The sequence below is a fragment of the Pelodiscus sinensis genome, chromosome 18, assembly GCF_049634645.1.
Source record: "Pelodiscus sinensis isolate JC-2024 chromosome 18, ASM4963464v1, whole genome shotgun sequence".
In the NCBI taxonomy this organism is placed as follows: Eukaryota; Metazoa; Chordata; order Testudines; family Trionychidae; genus Pelodiscus; species Pelodiscus sinensis.
In genome coordinates this window covers 11,790,284-11,813,298 of record NC_134728.1, presented here as the reverse complement: position 1 = coordinate 11,813,298, position 23,015 = coordinate 11,790,284, and the positions used below count along the sequence as shown (strand labels likewise).

General features: G+C 42.3%; 1 protein-coding gene across 2 annotated transcripts in view; it reads left to right on the top strand.

Annotated features, from left to right (window-relative positions):
* Window positions 1–23,015, top strand: part of PHACTR3 (phosphatase and actin regulator 3) — a 205,557-nt gene that overhangs the window by 32,402 nt on the left and 150,140 nt on the right. The window contains exon 2 of one of the 2 annotated variants that reach the window (XM_075901115.1): window positions 22,516–22,564. The exons of the other annotated variant lie outside the window; for it this stretch is intronic. Within the exon in view, the coding sequence (XP_075757230.1) occupies window positions 22,534–22,564 (31 nt within the window). The 5' untranslated portion in view covers window positions 22,516–22,533. The remainder of the gene's footprint in view (window positions 1–22,515; window positions 22,565–23,015) is intronic. 2 annotated transcript variants of the gene reach the window in all.

The window sequence follows — 23,015 nt, the reverse complement described above, 5'->3', positions numbered from 1 at the left end:
GTTCCTGGGCAGTATGGAGTGCCCATGTCAAAACCAAAACAATACATGTTGAACCTCTGCAGTCTGGCACCCTCTGAACCTGACCAGTGCTGAACCAGAGAATTTGCTGGGAGGTGAATATTGTCTAGCAGCATTACCAACACTTCCACTGCTTTCTAGGCTCTTAAAAGACATTTAGGGGTAAATTTGAACTAAACAACAGCACAGACACTGAGAGCCATGACTGGTGGCTGTAAACAAACTTTATGGGACCACGAGAAACTTGGCCACACCCATGATAAGTAGACTTCCAGCTAACTAAAATCATGCCAAACCAGAGTTGTTGCCAGACCAGAGAGTGCTGGATTAGAGAGATTCAGATGGTAGTTTAAACTGATTGGGTTACATAAGAACATAAAACATTAGAACGGCCATGCTGGGTCAGACCAAAGGTCCATCTAGCCCAGTAGCCTGTCTGCCATCAGTGGCCAGCACCAGGTGCCCAGGGCTGTGTCCAGACTCAGGGGTTTTTTCGAAAAAAGTAGCCTTTTTTCGAAAAAACCTCACCTGCGTCTAGACTGCAGCCACGTTCTTTCGAAATTAAATCGAAAGAACGCGGCTTTTCTTTCGATGGTGGTAAACCTCATTTCACAAGGAAGAACGCCTTCTTTCGAAAGTTCCTCTTTCGAAAGAAGGCGTTCTTCAATGTAAATAGGGCTTCTTCGAAAGAGAGCATCCCGACTCACTGGATGCTTTCTTTCGAAAAAGCAAGCCGCTTTTTCAAAAGTTCAACGTGCAGTCTAGACGCTCTCTTTCGAAAGAGGCTCTTTCGAAAGTATCTTTTGAAAGAGCCTCTTTCGAAAGAGGCTTGCAGTCTAGACATAGCCCTAGAGAGGGTGGACCGAAGACAATGATCAAGCGATTTGTCTCCTGCCATCCTTCCCCAGCCTCTGACAAACAGAGGCCAGGGATACCATTTCTATCTCCTGGCCTTTTATGGACTTAGCCTCCATGAAATTATCTAGCTTCTCTTTAAACTCTGTTATAGTCCTAGCCTTCACAGCCTCCTCTGGCAAGGAGTTCCGCAGAGTGACTACATGCTGTGTGAAGAAGAACTTTCTTTTATTAGTTTTAAACCTGCTACCCATTAACTTCATTTGGTGTCCTCTAGTTCTTCTATTATGGGAACTAATAACTTTTCTTTATTCGCCCTCTCCACACCACTCATGATTTTATAGACCTCTATCATATCCCCCCTCAGTCTCCTCTTTTCTAAATTGAAAAGTCCCAGTCGTTTTAATCTCTCTTCATATGGGACCCGTTCCAAACCCCTATTCATTTTAGTTGCCCTTTTATGAATCCTTTCCAAGGCCAAAATATCTTTTTTGAGGGTTAGATCCTCAGCTGCTGTAAATCAGAATTGATAACAGCAGCATGATGCCAATACACATCATCTAAGGATCTGGCCTGTTAGCCCAAAAATCAAAATTTATTTATGGTGGAACTATTTTAGATGTCATAGAAACAATAACTGATGTACTAAAACCACAAGTTATGTCAGAGAAAAATCCAGTTTTTCCTCTTGAGCTGTAGTCTGTTTTGCTAAAGAACACATTGAAACATTCATTTTTACTTTGAATTTAAAGTGAACGTGGATTGTTCAAAAGCACGATGCTTTCTTCGCTCATCTTAGAATCATAGAATCATAGGACTGGAAGGGACCTCGAGAGGTCATCGAGTCCAGCCCCCCGCCCTCAAGGCAGGACCAAGCTCCGTCTACACCATCCCTGACAGATGTCTATCTAACCTGTTCTTAAATATCTCCAGAGAGGGAGATTCCACCACCTCCCTTGGCAATTTATTCCAATATTTGACTACCCTGACAGTTAGGAATTTTTTCCTAATGTCCAATCTAAACCTCCTTTGCTGCACTTTAAGCCCATTACTCCTTGTCCTGTCCTCAGAAACCAAGAGGAACAAATTTTCTCCTTCCTCCTTGTGACACCCTTTTAGATATTTGAAAACCGCTATCATGTCCCCCCTTAATCTTCTTTTTTCCAAACTAAACAAGCCCAGTTCATGAAGCCTGGCTTCATAGGTCATGTTCTCTAGACCTTTAATCATTCTTGTCGCTCTTCTCTGTACCCTTTCCAATTTCTCCACATCTTTCTTGAAATGTGGTGCCCAGAACTGGACACAGTACTCTATCTGAGGCCTAACTAGTGCAGAGTAGAGCAGCAGAATGACTTCACGAGTTTTGCTTACAACACACCTGTTGATACAACCTAGAATCATATTTGCTTTTTTTGCAACAGCATCACACTGTTGACTCATATTCAACCTGTGGTCCACTATGACCCCTAGATCCCTTTCCGCCATGCTCCTTCCTAGACAGTCACTTCCCATCTTGTATGTATGGAACTGATTGTTCCTTCCTAAGTGGAGCACTTTGCATTTCTCTTTATTAAACTTCATCCTGTTTACCTCTGACCATTTCTCTAACTTGCTAAGGTCATTTTGAATTATGTCCCTATCCTCCAAAGAAGTTGCAACCCCACCCAGTTTAGTATCATCTGCAAACTTAATAAGTGTACTCTCTATCCCAATATCTACATCATTGATGAAGATATTGAACAGTACGGGTCCCAAAACAGACCCTTGCAGAACTCCACTTGTTATCCCTTTCCAGCAGGATTTAGCACCGTTAACAACAACTCTCTAAGTGGGGCCATGACCCATAACATTTTGCTTATCCCTAAACCTTACGGCCTACAGGGATAGGACTGAAAAAATCAAAGGCTGCAAGGAAAATTGTAATTGTCTCTTGAAGACTGATGAAAATAGGACTTTGATTTAGAATACATCCCTAAGACAGGTTCATCATTGTTATTAATTAATTAGTTTTTAAATGGAGAGCTATGTAATTTATACTCATTTAGAATGTGTCACTCTTAACAATTACCTGAAACCTTGACAAAATATTTTATATAAAAAAATAAGTTACCCAAACACATTTTAATAATTTACTTTGTCATTTTAATTTTCTGCTTGTTAAATGGGACTGACAACCTGGGCTATAGCCAGGTGGAGAGCCCAAGTAATCCACTCAGAACTACATCCTTGGGCATCCCCAAATTGAGGTTACTAGGTTGTATCAAATTATGGAGTGGTTCTGTGCCATGGACAAATGTTCACCTTGGTCTACAGTACAGATTGCACTCACTGTCACTTTTGGTTGATCAGATTTCCAAGAACTGAAAGGCTAGCAATGTTGGCTGCTTAACTCAGGGTCGTCCTTAGCATTTAGGGGACCCTATGCAGTACTGTTAAACTGGTGCCCTTATGCCCACTGGAAACCTGGGGGTGAGGGGGATACTTTTTTAGGGATGTGATTTTATAATCTTCAGAAATACACTAATAAAATATTTTTTTAAATTTTTAAACTAATGTCTTATAAATTAATACAGTAAATTCAGAAACTGACAGCATATATAAGTGGGGTTGGCAAATGTCTGTTAAATGGCTTCATTACCACTTGAATGGCTCTTTCACAAGTTCAATGTTCTGCTAATAGCTCTGGCAGGCTTTCACTTTTAAGTTAACCAGATCCTCACTGGAGGAAACAGAGCCACAGAAGAGGAATAGGAAGAGGCAGATGGGTGGACATTAAGACCCAGTGGTACCCCACATTTTTTGGGTGCCCTACACAGCTGCATATTCTCTGTACAGGTAAGAATGGCTCAGGTTTAATGCACTGTGCTACCACCTAGCCCCATGACACTGCAGCATGCATTTCTGCAATCATTCTAGAGCACCAGAGTCCATAAGGAATACCTGAAGGAGTGTCAGACATTCCTCTTGATGTTTTAGTGAAGGCTGCATACTCCCCACAGTCAGGTCTGTAGGAGTCAGAGAGAGGCAGAAGACGGGTGGAGAAGGCTGAACGAGAGCCCTTCGCTTTATGGTGGTAATTGGGTTGCTCTGCTGACCTCCACACTTGTGACTGCCTGGGTCCTAGACCAGACCTTTTGGTCATCAGTCCTTCATCTTGTCTAATGGTGGGAAGCTTATTTCATATGGTAATAGGAGACACGCGCAGAATTAAGCCACGATGATAGGATCAGGCCCAGAATCAGATTTTTCATTTATAAAACATTTTAGAATAGAACAGGAGTTCTCAAACATCATTGGACTATGATCCCCTTCTGATGACAAGAATTACTGCCTGACTGGAGGTGGGAATAGGGTGAGAGAGGGGAAGCATGAGCCCACTCCAGGCCCGTTGTCCCAGGTGAGAGGGGAGGCCAAAGCCCAAGGACTTCAACCCCAGGTGGGAGCTCCTGTAACCTGAGACCTGCCATTGAGGCTGAAGCCCTCACAATTCAACCCAACAAGGCTAACACCAGCCCTGGCAAGCCCATTAAAATGGGGCCATGACCCATAACTTGAGAACTGCTGGAACAGAAGGCTTCAGGGGATAGTATAATCTCAAACCTGTTTTCATCATGCAGCCCCTAAGAACGGCACCTGTGCAGTGTTTTGCATATTGTGTCAGAGAATTCAAAGGTCCAGATCATCAGCTCATGCAGATTGGTGGCTGACATCACCAGAGCTGCACTTGTTTGCACCAAGTGAGGGTCTGGCCCAACATTTCCAAGAAAGGGTTATGTAATCTGTTTATGCAGTTGAGAGTAAGACTATTTGGAGAGAGCAGAGACAGTTTGTGCATTCCCCATGCCTGAAAGGGAACCAAAATAGAATGTGCTTGAAATAGCAGTATAATAGCAGGCTCTCATGGTGAAAGGCTTCCAGGCTGAAACTCCGTGTGTGGTGCTACGTCAGTTGGATCATTTAGGGAATCAGTCTGTTTTACTTTGCTCACGGATGGGTGGAGAGTTCTATTTTTACAACCTTTTTTAGAAAAGCTGAGGTCATGTGAGTTTCACATGTGAAGCTACACATTAGAACACCTAAATGAACAGAAATCTGGGGCACAAACTAACCTCCCTGCATTGAGTGTACATCTCCTGTAATCCTCTACCAGCCCAACCACAGAGAAGCTGTGCATTGGGCTGAGGGTGGACGGGTTTATGCTGTGGCTTTCAAAGCTTTCTTGGCCAGTGGCTGCCACAGATTCATTCTGTCAATATTCCCTCATTGCCTTAATATACTTCTCCTGTAGAAATACAGAAATATAGGGCAAGGCATGTAATAGGTTGTATTGGACCTCATTTGTCACTTTTCACGTATAGAAAATGCATAAAGACTTGGGTCCGTTGTTGATTGTCCTTCACTCCAATTAAGATGCATAGGTGTAGGTCAGAAATTTCAGAGTACCCACCTACTAGTCCCTTCCTCAGAATGGGTAGCTGGGGAGTAGGCAAAGGGAAGTGGAAACAAGAGAAGGTTTCTCTCATCCCCCTCCCCCCCCCCCCGGCCAGTGTTTTTTTTGTGATGGTACTGCCTGGAGCGTACCGACACCTCTGCATGCAAAAATCCAACAGTCAGCTGGGCCACGTGTCTTAAAGGGACTGTGTCTCTTAAAAGGGCAATGCGGCCCCACCCCACCTTTCCCCCCCCGCCCCTCAACAATTTTTTCTCCTGGAGTACTTGCACCTTTTTTTTTTTAAACATAAAAAGCACTGCCCCCCCCCCCCACATACAGTGCATTTGCTGCCACTGGGAGCCCTGATCCCACACAGCAAGGGGAAGCAAAGAGGGTGTTGTGCTTTGGAGGGATCTTTAAGGCATCTTTCAGGATGATGCAGTTGAGACTCTAGCCTTTTTGGCACCACCTACCCTAAAGTATGTACATGCTCATATTCCAAGGAATAATTCAGGAAGTCATCAAGGGTCCACTTCTGCCACTTCTCCTGCCAAGTATTACCTTTATGAGATACACACTCCTGTTGCATAGAGAGCCACTATTAGTGTCATTATAGCTCATGGGTTCCCAAACGGGGGGGTGAAGAAATTCTAGAGAGGGTGAGAGGCGACCCAGCCCCACCCCCCCACCCCCGTCAATCCCACCCCAAGTTTTGCTGCTTTTTTGGGGGACGGGGGGATGTAAGGGTTTCTCAAAAATCAAAAAGGGGGAACCACATAGCTGAATGTAACTCAAATGAGTGTCTCTCATATCACAACACATTGAAGTATATACCTAGGGGGGTTGTGGAATCCCCATCACTGGAGATTTTTAAGAACAAGTTGGCCTGCCAGTGGTGATGTAGATGGAGCGTGGTCATGGACTTGATGATCTCTAGAGGACCACTCCAGTTCTATGATGCTCTTCCAAAGGGCTATTACCCAGTATCTGCAAAGCCTCCCACAACAGAATTGTTTTGTTCCAGCAGTAGTTACTGATTTCCCAAGTTATGTAATGCATTGCCTTGTTAACCAATTTAGATGCTTTAAAAGATAGTATGATTCTGAGCTGGCCTTGGTGCTGAATAGTTTGGTTCTTTTATTAAAGGGTGGCATAAAACACTGTCAAGCCCTCTGAGTATGAACTACAGTAGACACTTATTTTAGTTGTCATATTATGTTGATATTTCAATTTTATTACCTAATATGTCCAATTCCACACTCCAGAATCCCGACTGGGATTTGTGTGTGAAGGCTCCAAGAAGTGACACATGCAACAAATTACAAAAGCACAATAAAAGTGGTAAAACAAGATGATTCCTGTCAACATGGTTCAGATGTATCTATAGACTCATTTTAGAATCAAGCTATCACGAACTACAATAATTTTCACAGATTTAAATTCTCATAGCAATTGAAATGTTTCGCAGACTGCATTTCATAAGAAAATAATACAGTAAAACCTGTTGTCCAGCACGCTCGGGGATTAGGGCATTTCGGTTATCTAAAAATTCCAGTTATCTGAGGGTCCCATCAACCTAGGAAAAATAAATGGACAATAATAATAAAACTCAAGTTTTTAAGATTGGTAGTTTTGTAGAGTGAGGCAGTTCGACTCTCATTTCTATTTACAGTAAAGATGATTAATACTTCTTAAATAAAAAATTGTTAAGCCAATCATGGTAAACCAAGCCAGACCTGTGCGCCTGAAGATGTGACAGTATTGTGGCTGGGGGCAATGCCAATTAAAGTTTTCTGGTTAACAGAATGCTGGATAACAAAGGTTTCACTGTAGTTTCTTCTTGTCAACTATACAGTAATTTACACTGAGGCCCAGATTTTCACAACTGCATGCATAGAAATTCAGCACTGATTTGTAACTGATTGTTTTCTTGCTAGATCACTACAGTTCCATGTAAAAAATGGAACGTGTGAATTATGCACACAAATGAGGACCAATTGATACATATATACTTACAAAATCCTCCTATTACTAAAATCAAAAGAAGTTGTATAAAGCCCCATGCTGGATAAGTAAAAAAGTGAGCCTCAAGGATGCTATAGGTTATGCTAGTTGTAGTAAAGGCATTTAGAAATTATAAGGAGCTTCTTGGACAATTTTGCAGGGTAAAGGAGAAATACAGCATATTAACACTTAAACCCTAACCTTCCAGGTACAGTCTAATAATGAAACAAACCCACCCCAAGAAACTAGTTAAAGCATATTGGTGGACATTAGGCACTAAAATCATTACTCTTTGGTATGTACTCATTATTCCTGAAATTCAGTCAAAATGAATCTGGCTTTGCACTTTCTTAGTTTACACAAGTTATTTTACCAGCCTGAACTGCCTAGTTGATAATTCATGGACTTTTAACCTTTTCAAACTTAGGTCAAATGGGATTTCGTTGAAGGTCAAAAGCATACATTTCTGCTTGAAGGTCAAAAGCATACATTTGGGACATCTGTCAAAATACAGATGAATAATTGATGGATAAGGATATATATTTTATTTATATGAGTTAAATAAAAAGATGCCAAGGTTCCTACTAAGGGAACTGACATTTTTTATTTCAAATAAAAATGCAATGATTGAAGTAATAGATAAAATGATGGAACTATGTCTCGTACAGGAGTTTGGTTATTTTCCAAGCACAATAAATTCTCTTTATTCTCTCAAAATAACAGAAGGCTTGCTGCTCCTCTTGTTCAAGTTGAAGCTAGTAATATAAAACCTTGATTGTTATATAGTTGCCTTCTTATAAAAGATGACTTGCATGTAGTTCCTCTCTCTCTCATGTTAAGTAGCACCTTATTCTGTAATCCCACTAAGTGGGACTATATACAGACCATGATACAATTCAGTGTTAGCAAGAATCTGACCCTTCTATTAATTACAGTCCCGTCCTTCAAAAACCATCTATGTTAGGAAAACATTAAGGTTGCAAAGTCTATTACACAAAATTGTGCTACCTTAATTTGCTCCTTTGTAGGTATACATTATGACAGTGAATATATGAACACACATTATTCTCTCCCACTTCTGCTGAAAGAACAAGCTGTGAGCACTAACCTGAGGGTTATTTCAGTTACTGGGTCAGTGTGGAGTGTCTCTCTGTGGACTGTTTGTGCCTTTGTTCCCTGGATCATCCTTGTTCACCTTTGTCCATCTTCTATCAGCCTTGTGTTCACCTTCTCCCTTTGTGATTAATTAGGGAGGGATCTAGGCGAGAAACTCTTAAAGCCAGAGGCTAAGCAACCAGTGGGAGCTAAGAAAATAGTGGAGTTTGAGGGGGAGTCATAATATAATTGCTATAGCTAGGAAGGGCCGTATTGCCTGTGCCAAAACTGCTCCTATCTCCACCTGTACCTGTATCCAGACAGACATCTCTACCCAGATCCTGGTATGGATTTGCAGAGACTCGTGACCTGTATTTTCTACTCACAAAAAGCCAGGCTGAGGAGAACATCCAATGTGAAAGGTGCCTTCTTGTGGAGTTTCGCAGGAAGCAAGTGGGAAAAATTACAAGAGTGGCTGAGGAGCATCCGTGCCCATGAGGAATTCCTCAAGAGTATTCATATGGTGACATCCAAAGCTGAGGAAGTGATCCAGTGACAAAGCACTGCTGTTTTACCACTGAGGGAGGAGGAGATATCTGTGTCCCATGGAGTGCACTGGCATGTGGTTACTTCCAGCAGCAGGCAATGCTCCATCGTTACCCTCAACCTACCCACCATGATGATGGAGAACCATTATGCTGCCCTGACAATGAGAGATGAGGAATCACCCACTAAGGAGGAGAAGAAGTCATGTACCCTCTCCCTCCATGCCCACCCACTCCCAGCTGGGAAGTCTGTAGCCATGACTCCCAAGAGGAAACAAAGTAGTGATGGTTGGAGACTCTTGAGTGGACAGAGGTACCCATCTGTCACCCTGGTGTGGCATCCCGGGACATATACTGCCCATATCCAAGACATTATGGGAGGGATTGTTGAGGACCACCTGGCCCACTAGCTACTACCCCATTCTACTCATCCGTGTAGGCCCTAATGATACATTGGAGTATGACCCTCAGCAGGTCAGATCTAACTACATGGCTCTGGGAGTACAGATGAGGGCATTTGGGGCGCTTTCTTTGATCCTTCCAGTCAAGGGTAAGGGCCCAGATGGAGATAGATCGATCCTGAAGGCAAATGCCTGGCTGTGAAGATGGTGCCATTAGGAGGGCTTCGGCTTCTGCAGCCCTGGGATACTGTTTCAGGAAGGGGGACTGCTAAGCAGAAATGGGGTTTACCTATTGAGGAAGGGAAAGAGCATATGTGGATACAAACTGGCTAACCTAGGGAGGGAGGCTTTAAACTAGGTTTGATGGGAACAGGTGACCAAAGCCCATGTTTTTGGCTTAACTGTGGAGATCTAGGAGAAGGATCAGAATTGGAGGAAAAGCATGGGCTGTAATAGGGATAAAGGAGAGACAAGAAAACTGTGTGTGTGCTGGGAGAAATCAAATAAGTATCTTAGATGTACATATGCTAATGTGAGAAGTATGGGGAATAAGCAGAAAACTCAAAATTCTAGTAAATGAACAACTTTGGCGTAGTAGCATCACAAAGACTTGAGATAATATGCATGACTGGAATATTGGTATGGAAGGGTATAGCTTGCTTAGGAAGGACAGGCAGGGAAAAAAGGGAGGAAATGTTTCCTTACATATTAAAATGTATACACTCATACTGAGGTTAAGACAGAAATGGGAGAGACTTTGTGAGAGCCTTTGGGTAAGGGTTAAAAAACCAAGGGAGCTGTCATGGTAGAGTCTACTACAAACCACCAAGCCAGGAAAAAGAGGTGGATGAGGCTCTTTTTTTTAAATAACTAACAAAAACATCCAAAGCGCAAGACTTAGGGGGCAATGGGGGCTTCAGTAATCCAGACATTTATTGGGAAAAACAACACAGCCAGGCATAGACTAATCTACAAGATATTGGAACATACTAGAGACAATTTCAGAAGGTGGAGAAAGCTACTAGGGAAAAACTGTACTAGATTTGATTTTGACAAACAGGGAGAAACTGGTTGTGAATTTGGAAGTGAAAGGCAGCTTGGGTGAAAGTGATCATCAAGTGGTAGAGTCAATGACTAAGGAATGGTAGGAAGGAGAACAGCAAAATAAAGACAATGGATTTCAAGAAGGCAGATTTTAGCAAACTCAGGAAGTTGGTAGGTAAGATCCCATGGGAAGAAAGTTTAAGGAAATAATTGAAACTTCCAACTGTCTTAACAAAAAAACATTAAGATCACAAGAGCAAACTATTCCACCATGTAGGAAAGATAGGAAGTATAGCAAGAGACCACTGGGGCTTAAGCAGGAGATCTTCAATTACCTATTTTTTTAAAAAGTTCTACAAAAAGTGTAAATGGGTCAAATTACAATGGTTGAACATAAAGAAATAATACAAGTATATAGGGCAAAATCAGAAAGTCCAAGCACAAAACCAAGATCAAATTAGAGACTTAAAGGTAACATGAAAATATTCTACAAATAGACGAGAAACAAGATAACCACCAAAGACAGGGCTGGGCTGTTAATGAAGAGGGAAAAACAAGAACAGAAAATGTGGATATGGCAGAGGTGCTTAATAACTTGTGTTTGTTTTCTCCAAGAAGGCTGATGGCAATTGGATGCCTGGAATAGTGAATGCCTGTGAAAATAGAGTAGGATCAGAAACTAAAATAAGGAAAGAACAAGTTAAAAACTACTTACACAAATTAGATGTCTTCAAGTCACCAAACCCTGATGAAATACATCCTAGACTACTCAAGTAGCCGACTGAGGAGATATATGAGCCATTAACTATTATTTCTGAAAGGTCATAGAAGATAGAGATTCCAGAAGACTGGAAAAGGGCAAATATAGTGCCCATCTATAAAAATGGAAATAAGGACAACCTGGGTAATTACAGACCATTCAGTTTCACTTCTGTATCAGGAGCAAATAATTAATGACTAAATTTGGAAAGAGCTAGACGATAAAGGTGCTAAGTAATTGCATGGATTTTTTAAGAACAAATTATGTCAAACCAACCAGATAACTTTCTTTGATAGGGCAACAAGTCTTGTGGATAGGGGAAGTGGCAGATGTGGTGTATCTAGACTTTAGTCAGGCTTTTGATGCAGTTTTGCATGATCTTCTCATTAACAAGCTAAGGAAACACAATCTAGATGGGGCTCCTATAAGGTGAGTGCATAACTAGCTGGATAACCTTTCTTAAAGAGTAGTTATCAGTGCTTCACAGTCATGCTGGAAGGGCATAATGAGCAGATTTCTGCAGAGATCAATTCTGGTTCTGGTTCTGTGCAATACGTTCATAAGTAATTTAGATCATGGTATAGAGACAGTACACTTATAAAGATTGCAAAAGATACCAAGCTGGATTGCAAGTGCTTTGGAGGATAATATGAAAATTCAAAATGATCTGGACACACTGGAGAAATGGTGCAAAGTAAATAGGGTGAAAGTCAGTAAGGGTAAATGCAAAGTATTCCACTTAGGAAAGGACAATCAGTTGCACACATACAAAATGGGGAAATGACTACCTTGCAATGAGTACTGTGGGAAGGGATTGGGGAGAGGAGTTGTTTATTGGGTTGAATGAGTCAGCATTGTTGAAAAAAATAAGCAAACATCATTCTGGGCTGTATTAGCAGGAGGGTTGTATGCAAGACACAAACATTAATTATTTTGTTCTACTCTGCCAATTAGTCCTCACCTGAAATATTTTGTCCAATTCTGGGTACCACATTTTTCCAATTTGTCTGCATGTTTCCTGAAAAGTCCAGAAAACAACAACAAAAATGACTAAAGGTCTAGAAAACATGACTGTGATGGAAGATTAAACAAATCAATTTTTTCAGTTTGGAAAGAAAAGACTGGGGCATGAGAGCAGCTTTCAAGTACATAAAAGGGTGTTACAAGGAGGAGGAAGAAAAAATATTTTCCTTAACCTCTGATGACAGGACAAGACCCAAAGGGCTTAAATTGCAGCAAGGGAGATTTAGGCTGAATATTAGGGAAAAAACTTCCTGTCAGGGTGGTTAAGAACTGGAATAAATTGACCATAAAGATTTTGAAATTTCCATAATTGAGGATGTTTAATAGCTGGTTAGACAAACACTTGTTAGAAATGGCCTAGATAATATTTAGTTCTGCCATATGGGTGGGGGTCTGGACTAGAAGACCTCTTGAAGTCTTTTCCAATCCTATGGTTCTGTTTGTAGAAATACATTGGTGGATTATTAGAGTTACATCTGATCTTTTTTTCTGCTGTTACAGAATTTCTTCTAATCTGTAATGAATAAGTGTTTATTACTGAAGTAGCTAACAGAACAGTCCAAGCACTATAAATGCAATCAAATGAAAGAGCTTTCAGAAAACAGAAATGTCTCTTCAGTTTGGTGACAATTGGAGAACAAAGCTTTTTATTCTGCAGTCTAGGAGTAATATCATAGATAACAACTGGTTTTATGGACAAAAGTAGCAATTGTTCCAGTTTTCATTAATGTGCCTCTTTATGCATGTATTCACTGAACCAATAAAAGATAAAAGTCAAAATTAAATAAAAAAGCCACTTAGAAGTAAAGTAGTTAAGAAAGGCTGAATAAGTCAGATATTTCATTGTCATTTGACATATCCCTCAAATGACATTACCCCCTCATCTTTAATATGTTTTCAAAAAGTGTTCCTATTTCTATTTTAGGCATTCTAAAGGTGTTTTTTATTGTAAAAAGATGGTTCTCAAACAATCTGTACTGCCAGAGGCCGACCCGGCAGTGCAGAACCACTTCAAACATACAAAAACCCCTCCAAAATCCAAATACACCCTTGTAAATCAGACCTCTGACCAGCTAAACTGGGTGCATGCCCACAAGTTGCTTGTGCAAAAAAGGGTGAGTGTAAGATCTAGAGATATGGAATCAGCCTCAGTCTCGGAATGTGGCATGTGACTGTAAATTAACTGGAATAGTTAAAAAAAAGGTAGATCAGCCTGTGAAAGTTAAGAACCTTTTTCCTATTGCTAGATAAGAATTCTTTGGAATAGTAGTGAGGAACACTACTTGACTTCAATGGAAGCTTAGACATGTGCATCAGCAACAATTTTGACCCCTTATTCCTTAAATACAAGCCAAAGAAACATCCACTATCTGCCAAAAGATTTGCCTCTGGTGTCCAACCCAGAAATTCTTTAGCAAATTAGGTGCCCTTCTCCAAGTGCTAAGTTCCACAGAACATTTAAGCAAAAACTTTATTCCCTAATACTGAAAAGTTGCTTTGTAAGAAAAAAAAAGCTAACAAATATCAGGAGATTTCAGCTTATTAAGATCTTTTAGGATAGGAACTTGCTTTAGAGATGATTTATCCCATTTAATTAATGTAAATTGCCAGAGGTACTATAAAGATGGAAACACATACAGTAGACCGCTGTAAGTCTCCTGAAAAAGCCAAAATTGAAAAGCACACCTTCTGTTAATGTTCAAAAGTTCCCTTTTATTTAATTTGCTGTCATAGAAAACCTGGTTCAAGTCATTTTGGGGTTTTGCTCATCACTAGCATGTTTTCAATAAATATGGATTTAGATTCCAGATCAGCAAAATGTTTGAACACAAGGATTCCTGTTGATTTTAATGAGTATTGATATAATTAAAATAAGCATATGTTGAACTAAGGCATGCAATTCAAGCTACGTGAATACAGCCGCTCCCCTAGTTACAACCGCCTCCACTTACGACCATCCGCACTTACGACCAAAGCAGTCATAAATGCAGATCTGAGTTACAAACGGCAATCCGCGCTTACAAACAGCGCAGTCGCCATGTAACTATGGGATCCGAGTTACGAACAATTCGAGTTACGGACCAAGTATTGGTTTGTAACTTGGGGAGCGGCTGTAGTGTAGCTGGAGTCAATGTACCTTAGATTGAATTATTGCAGTGTGATGTCACAGGGCCAGGGCCCAACAGGATTGTGGATTCGCTTCAAGACAAAGTTGGTTAGGGATAGATAGTTTTTATTAATCTCATTACGTCACTACTATTATAGGCTTAATATTGCCAAATGGTTACAGCTACTGCAAAGTAATACAAATAAGCATAGGCAGAGCAATGCATAGAAGAGTAACAGGCACTTGGAAATGCTTATGCCCGTTTATGGGAGTCCCGTTCTGGTTACTTTGCACCCAGTGGATGTGGCTCCAGCAAGGGGGATTCAGGACAGTCTTCAAGGTCTAGGTCCCTGTTGAGACTCAATGGGCATGGGACTTCCTACACTAGTTATACTACAGTTGTTTACTGGTTGTGCATGTACCTGGCTCAACGCCATTCTTATCACTCTTATGGGCTGAAGACCAAGGTCAAACTTGTTTACAGTAGTTCCCAACTTTTTGGGGCTGCCGGGCACCCAGGGGTGGGGCTACTCACGCGCCAGGCACCCGGAGGTGGGGCCACACACACACCCAGGGGTCGAGACCGCGCACGTACCTGGAGGTGGGGCCACCCATACAGCGCGCACCTGGTGCTAGCACCACCCATGCACTGCACTCCTGGGGCCGATGCCTGTGCCGCACGCCCAGGGTTGGGGCTGCCCATATGCCGTGCACTGGGGCTGGAACAGCCCATGCGCCTCATGCCCAGGGGCGGGGCTGCAACCGCCCGTGTGCTGCATGCCTGGGGCCTGCGCCGCTCCTGTGCTGTGTGCCTAGGGCCAGTGCCACTCCTGTGCCACGCACCCAGGGCCGGCACAGCCCTCGTGCCACACACCCGGGGGTGGAGCCACCCAAACGCCACACGCCCAGGGCCTGCACCACCCATATGCCGCGTGCCTGCAGCTGGCAAAACCCTTGCACCACGCACCTCGGGGCAGGGCCACCCAAACTCTGCGCACCCGGGGGCTGTCACCGCGCATGTGCCATGTGCCCAGGGGTTGGGCTGGCCCCGTTCACTCAGCGGGCACACAGAAATGGCCTGGCAGGTGCTATGGCGCCCGCAGGCACCATTGGCTTATTAGTTTCCCAGCTCAAGGCACAGGTTAGAGATGTTAAAGCCTAGCTACTGTTTGGGCTTGCAGCATCCCACAATATGCTAAGCTGGGTACAGCAGGAATGGAAACTTCCATCCCAGGCCTACTAAGCTGCAGGACCCACATATGACTTTCATGTGACACATGGCATCTCCACTGTGGGCAGGGGGTCAATAGGAAAAACTCTTCTTTCAACTCCTTACTGTTCTCAATCTAGTGGAGTACCAGAGTTGACGGGAGCACCTTCAGCAGTTGATTTAGTGGATCTTTGCTAGCAGATACTGACAATGTGGCCACAAACCTGGACCACTAACTGCTGGCTTAGCATGGAAAGGTGTCTTACTGTGGAGGACAGAATAAGGCAGGACTCCTCAGGAACCATGTGAGAAGGATTAAAGAGTTTCTCTATGGGTATGTCTAGACTACAGAGGTTTTTCGAAAAAAGTAGCCTTTTTTCAAAAAAACTTCCCGAGTCTAGACTACTGCCACGTTCTTTCAAAAGTAAATCAAAAGAACGCAGCAGTTTTTTCGATCACGGAAAACCTCGTTTTACGAGGAAGAACACCTTCTTTCAAAAGTGCTCTTTCGAAAAAAGGCGCTATATAATGCAAACTGTGCTTTTTCAAAAGAGCATTCAGACTGCCTGGGTGCTCTTTTTTGAAAAAGTGGCTTGCTTTTTCTAAACTAAAGTATCTTTCGAAAAAGCCACTATCGAAAGAGGCTTGCAGTCTAGACGTAGCCTCAGAGAGCTTTATGGAGATGTGCAAGGAGGATTTCCATTCCATCTCCAGACAAGTTAACAAGCTAGTCCAGTGAGCCCCTGCTGGGTAGACATAGTGGCTGCCACAGATCATACCCAATTGCCTTAACCCATGTTTAGCAAGATAAACAAAATGTAAACTCGCCAGAAGTGTCCTACCCAGGATCAGTGTCTGAGTGAGACATCCTGGGAGGAGGGGATTGTCTCCAAAGTTATAAAGAGTTCTTGATTCTCAGTGACCTCAGTTGCTCTGCTCCCCTGCTAACCATTCTCCTCTTCCATGCTGCTGCCTGAGTGTCTTGGGGAGGAATCCACGGACTTGCTAGGGAAGCTAGTCAAGCCTCCTTTCCCCTCAAAGATCACATGCAGCTGGTTGTAGAAATGGCATGTTTGTGGTGATGCTCCAGACCATCCATTTGTCTCTATCTTTTGATAAAACTGCTTCAGCTCCTTTATTTTCATGTGACACTGCTGGGTGTCCCTGGCATATCCTCTCCTCCATACCCCTTGCCATCTTGGCATAGATATCTGCAGTTCTTTTGTTGGTTTGTAGTTCTGTGAAAACAGATTCCTCTCTCTTCACAGCAGTGAGGTCCAGGACCTTATGCACACTCCATGCTAGTGCTCATCTGCAACCTTGGGAACTCATGGAACTTGAAATCATGGTCAGGTGTGCTACCTTCTTGTAAGTGTGCTCACAAAGCTGGCCACACAGGAAATAATATTTCGCTTTTCCTAGGGCTTTTCCTGTTCACCAGGAGAACAGTAGAATTGAAAGTTGTGACCAGATGGATCATCACAGGGCGCTGTGGGATACCTCCGAGAGGCCAAGAATGTTGACTTTTACAATGTTGTGTCTACACCACTGGAAGATCAACCATACAAGATCAAATTTACCAGTTACTCATCGTGAAAGCAGGAGCATAGAAGTAGACTTTAATGGCCCTTTAAGTCAATGGAATAGGCTTGATAGTATAGACTCATTTAAAAAAACAACCTAATGTGACTAAGTTTGACCTAAACTCCCAATGTAAACCAAGCCTAAATTCCTATGGACAACAAATGGAGGAAGCTTTAGAAAAGGCACCAAGGAAACTGAAGAACTTTGCAAAAATGTGTAAGTTCAGTTAGAGTGGTCTTATGCACACCCATCTCACAGTGAGAATAGTGACAATGATTTACTTTAGGTCTGGGATAAAATTTTCGAGAGCATCCAACTTAGACACTTAGAAAATTTTATCCTGACATTGGAAATGAATTTATATTAATAGTTTCGGCATGCTAGTCTGAGTTGTCTTGCAATTTCTTGCTGCTCTAAACCACAAATCTTTTCCAGAACTGTTTGAAGCATTACATTTTGATTATTGCATACTAGAAGATTTACTGGGCATTGCTCGGATCTTTAATTGTTGTTTTTCTTCATGTAAATCATTGCTCTGGGGTGGGACTGAGGAGGAGGGATTCAGTATACAGGCTGCCCCAGTGAGAGAGGACTACCCCCGCGCCCTCTCATCACAGCAACTTTAGTCCAGGTGAAAAGCACCCCTCCATGGCTGCTGTAGTGGGCACAGTACAAGGAGGGATGCATTTCCCCCAGCTGGAGGACGGATAGCTACACAGACAAAATCTCTGATATATATGGAAGGCAGCTGTTCCTTTCTCCACCCCTGCCCTCTCAGATTACAGCTGTCTTGGTCAGTGTTCCCTCTAACATTTTCTATCCTTGGGTGAGTTGAAATTTCTCATGTGCAACACTAATATTGAGGTAGTGTGTGGATATGCACCACCAATACAAAAAACCCCACATATATATTTTAAATAGTCCATGAGTATGGAATATATTAAAACACATGACAGTTAACAACGAACAATGTTTACAGTATTTAATATGAAATCAAATAAAGAAAATTAAAACTGTCCTTGGAGTACATGTATTATCCTTTCTAACAACTCGAGCTAGTAAACACACCAAAATGCATATTATCCACACATAGCTCAGCTTTAAGATGCTAAACAAATATGAGTCAACTACAAATAGCCATGCTCTCCTTGCAAATAATACAGTATTTACTGACACTGGAAAGTAAAGTAAAAGGCATTCACTAAGGCTTATATAGTTTCTCTGGGGAATGTTTAGGATTCATGTTATACAAAAACAAGTGTAAAAAAAACAGATGAAGGTTTTCCTGATTTTAAACTGTCACCTTGTATGTGTGTCTCAAATTCTGAGAGTAGAAGCTCCAGAACAAATTAACACATGGCTTCAGAGTTTATAGACAGATGCATGTTTTTGAAAGGGTTTGGAAATATAGTTTCATTCTACCAGACAACTAGCATCACACCTGATACTTGCTACTTCCAACTCATCAGAGCCAGAACTCTACCATATAGCAAAGATCTGGCCTCAATGCAATACAATACAATATACCATGTATTTATTAGTAACACAGGATTTTTTAAACAATTAAGATTAGAGTTTCAGATATCTGTAACACTCAAAAAATTTTGTTAAAAGAATCTTTTTCTTTCTTACCTTACTAGCCTTTCCCATCTACCCCTCCCTCCAACCCAGACAGCCAGAGAGGACTGCAGTAAGTGAGTCAGGAAACCTCAAACTCCTCCCAGCTCCATCTCACTGCACAGATGTCAGCACCCACCCACTTCCTTTCCCCCACCTAGCCCTGTGCAATCTGCTCCCCCCAGCCCAGGTTGGGGGGGGGGGGGGGCTAGGATAAAATCCTGCTTCTCAAACTTTCAGGTACAAGCAGTGTAACTGGGAGTCAGGATTCAGCACAAACTCTCCACCCCCTCCCACCTCACCCCAGGACACACAGCACAAACTCACTCCCTACTGCCTTCACCTCACCTCAGTGCCAGCCCCCACTTACTCCATGCAGTCAGCTTCCCTCCTACCCCCTCTTCCTAGCCCAGGAGACTTGAGGAGAATGCTGGGTTTCTGCCTCTTTTCTAAACTCCCCTCCCCTCCAGCCAATTGCTCTCCCCTTCCTTTTCTCTTCCTCCTTTCTTCCCTCTTTCCTTCCTCCTTATGTCCCCTCCTTACCTGTTCTTTGAGCTCCCCTGTTGGAAGCAGACCGCTCCAGAAGCTGCTCAAATGGCCCTTCCCCTCACTGGTCAGCTGAGCTCCCAAACTGTGAGGGAGCTCTAAGCCTCTGCACAGGTGTCAGCCAATGGTCAGGGCAGTGTGTGGCGTGTGTGTTATACACCCAAGTCTTCAACTGCTAGAACGCAAGGTTCCTCCGCAGCAGGCAGCCTAGGGAAGGCAGACGGGCGCCCCAAAGTTTTTACGTTCGTGTCTTTAGCTGCTAGGACCGAGGTCCCTTCGCAGCGGACAGCCAACAGGCTGACAGATGCCCCAAAGTTTGCAGGGAGAGCTTATTACGCCCGTGTCTTTAGCTGCTAGGATCGGGGTCCCTTTGCAGCGGGCAGCCTATGGAAAGCTGATGGATGCCCCTCTGGATCTGCCCCCTGGAGGCGACACGATCCAAATGCCCAGCTCTGCCTGCGTCTGCCCCTATGACCAGCTGGAGTTCTTTTAAATTGTGTTTGGTTCTGTTACAGCAACTGAAGGAGCCAGGTTAAAATTTAACCATTTACAGGTTTATTAAAGAGACTTCTAAAGCATATGGTTACAATGGCTATTGCTCTATTTCTTAACTGCTAGCAAATACAGATCTTAAAAATGGTTACAAAGGAAAAAGGAGATAGAAAAATAATGGTACCAAGTGACAGCTTAATCTTTAAAGAGCTCTATTCTATGCATACACTAAAACAAAAGGACACATACTGGTATAATTTTTACCCCCTTCTGCATCACTCGATTCCAGCGTGTCAGGCCAGGATCAGTCCCTCAATTCCTTGGAAAGACGAAATACGAGGTGGGCGTCCCCATGGACCTTGGGAGGCAATTCACCTAACCCAACCAGCAGGAAAAGGGTGGATTGACACTCAGCATGAGTGGGCTACTGGACCCATCTTTATACCCGTGGGGTCACGTATTTCTCTTTCTTATCTGTGATGTCAAATGGTACCCGTTAGTCTTTGTGATGCCAGTTCTTTCAAGGGAGTTGTGAACTTAATTTACACTTGTAAGAGAGATAAGTAAATTGGGAATACTGACCATTCTTTTCTCAGTGGGAGATTCCTCTCCCAGGGACGACTGTGTGTGATCGTATCAATATAGGTGCCAACCAAGGGCAGTTCTTGCAGCCTCTAGGTCAGCTTATTGGCTTGATCACCCTCTCGTATCTATGTTTACAGTTATCCAGGGTCAGATAAGCCAGCATCTCCGGGCCTCTGTCAAGGCTTCAAAGACTATGCTGATTTTATTGCTCCCTTTGCCCTGTATGCTCCAGGCACCTCAGAGGGGAAGCAAGATGGATGTGACGGGGGGGAGGGGAGAGCTCTTGTCTGGCTACAACAGGGCTCATTAAATGGCTGCACAGCCATGCAGCTTATAGGGAACTTAGGTCCTGGTCCCCATATCTGGCCTCTTGCTGCACACTTGTGGTCATTCTACAGTATAACTTCATCATACCAGATCTCTCCTTTTCCATTTTATAAGAAACAAAGCAATCCAGGCACAACCTGTTGGCCTGGCACAACCAAACACTTACCTTGCTTTAAGTTATGATAAAGGAAGCTGGATACCAAATCTGGTGGGCCTAACTCTTACCATTTAGGAGGAGTTCATGAAAAACAGATGTTCACAGATAAACTCTTAAATATAATAGTAGATAATCAGGGAAATATGTTAAGTCTATTTAACTTGCAGCTAAAAAGAATCTAGCTCACTGATTGCAAAGGCTCTTAGATTGTAACCAGTCCAGATGTAGCAAGGAGGAACTATGAAAATGTCTTGCTTGTGCTTTTTCAGCCTGTATTGAAAAAAGTGTTTTGTTGACTGATTAACAAAATTTACCCAAAATATTTAAGTAATTTTTCCCACCATAATTTATTCTCTTCCCAGAGTCCCATCTTGTATATAAGGTGTTTTAAAGTGGAAAAAATGTCATCTTGACTACATTGAGCAAATATCCAATATTTCCTCTACACCAACACGTTCAAGATAAAGGTGTTCATTAATAGGAACAAGGTCTTTTATGGACAGTCTGTAGGGAGCTGGATCAGCTGGCAGAATTAGATGTCAGTAGAGAAACATGAATATTTATTAATCACATAAAGAGCACAAGAATTCTTGTAACTCTTGCTTTGGCTGATTCTGTATCAATGCCTTGGAAGCACATACACTGTCAAACCAGAAGGTTAAGGTTTTATAATTCTTCTCTGTGTTGAAGCAATACAAACCAGCAGGGCAGCAGTTGTGATTTCAAGTCTGCATTTGCCCTAGTGCAGGAAAGATGCAGTTAATTAAAATTTAGATGGTAAAAATACCCCCCCGTGACAAAACAATGTACAAAAATGTGCTGATATATTGCTTGCTTGAAGCACAGAGCTGTGCAGCTGTTCACAGGGCGTCTTCCTTTTTTGTTTCTGCTTCTTTGCTCTAATGCTGAATATCTGCCTTTCCAAAACATTTGAATGTTGAGTCCCCCTAATAAAGGCATTTAAGATTGGAAGAGGAAGGAAAAGCTTTGTTAGTCTATGTCAAAGAGAGCATGGTGAAGGTCGGGTGGAGAGTGTGATTAAATTTAAGTATTCCGGGGGGAACAAAACAAGCAAGGATGCTTTGAGCAGGCTTTCACTACTGTAATTTAGGCTGGAATCCTTTCAAATGGTGGCTGCAGCATTTGCTGACAGTGCTATAAATTGCCTAGGGAGAAAGGAATCATGCGTTTAACGTGGGAGCTGAGTAACAGCTACTGTGGGGTTAGCAGAAGAACCTTAGTGAGCTACAAGATATCTAGGAGGTATGGTTTCAGTACCAGGATGGATCTGTGGGCCTTTCAATGTCCTCCTTTTCTTCTTCAAGGTATCCAGTTAAAAAGCATTGTGAAATGAACAGGGACTTTCAGTTTGTGCTACAGGAAAGAGAAACTTGCAGGCTGAAGACAAGTTGATTTGCAGATTTCCATCTGGCCTCCATTTAGAAAATCAAGCCCGATTTTGAACATTGCACAGGATTTTACAATGACACACAGTATAGTATAAATGCTCCAGGCAGCTGTCAGCGAGGACGCAATTTTCCTGGTTAAAATAGGAAATGCATTCATTCTTTGTACACAATGTAAACAGAATTCGTCTAGACCCTGAAAGGGCCTGCCTTTACGTTTTTATGCTACTTTAAAAGAAGAGGTGAAGAAATTTCAAGTGATAACAATAAGAAAGGCTGAAAGGAACCTAATCATTTTCCTCCTTAGATCAAGCTGCTGCATTCGATGTGCTCTGAGCAAGAAGCAGCACTCAGGGGTGAGTAACAAAGAATAGAATAAATAAAAGGAAGGTCACTAAATATTTACTCCATGTTACTGGTGCCTATTAAAAACTATATATATACACACACATGTATTTTTTTGTTTTGTAAATATGCTAGACTAGGTTAATGAACAGCTTTAATGGATATTGTAGACATTTTAGAAATTTGAGATTTTAGATTACATATTTTATCCTTGATCTCTATACTTTTGTTTCCATGTTCAACATACATTGTCAAATAATGGAGTGTACCTGCTGTGTGGAGTTGGCTTTAGGGATTTTTTTTAAAGTATCCATAAGAAATTTGGGATGTTTACTTTGATGTATAACTTGTTCTGATATTTTCCTTCACCAGTAGAGATCATAGGAGATAGAAGAGACCTTTTAGATTATTCTGCCTGTCCCCTTGCTGAGAAAAACAATCCTGAATTATTAGTTTATGCTG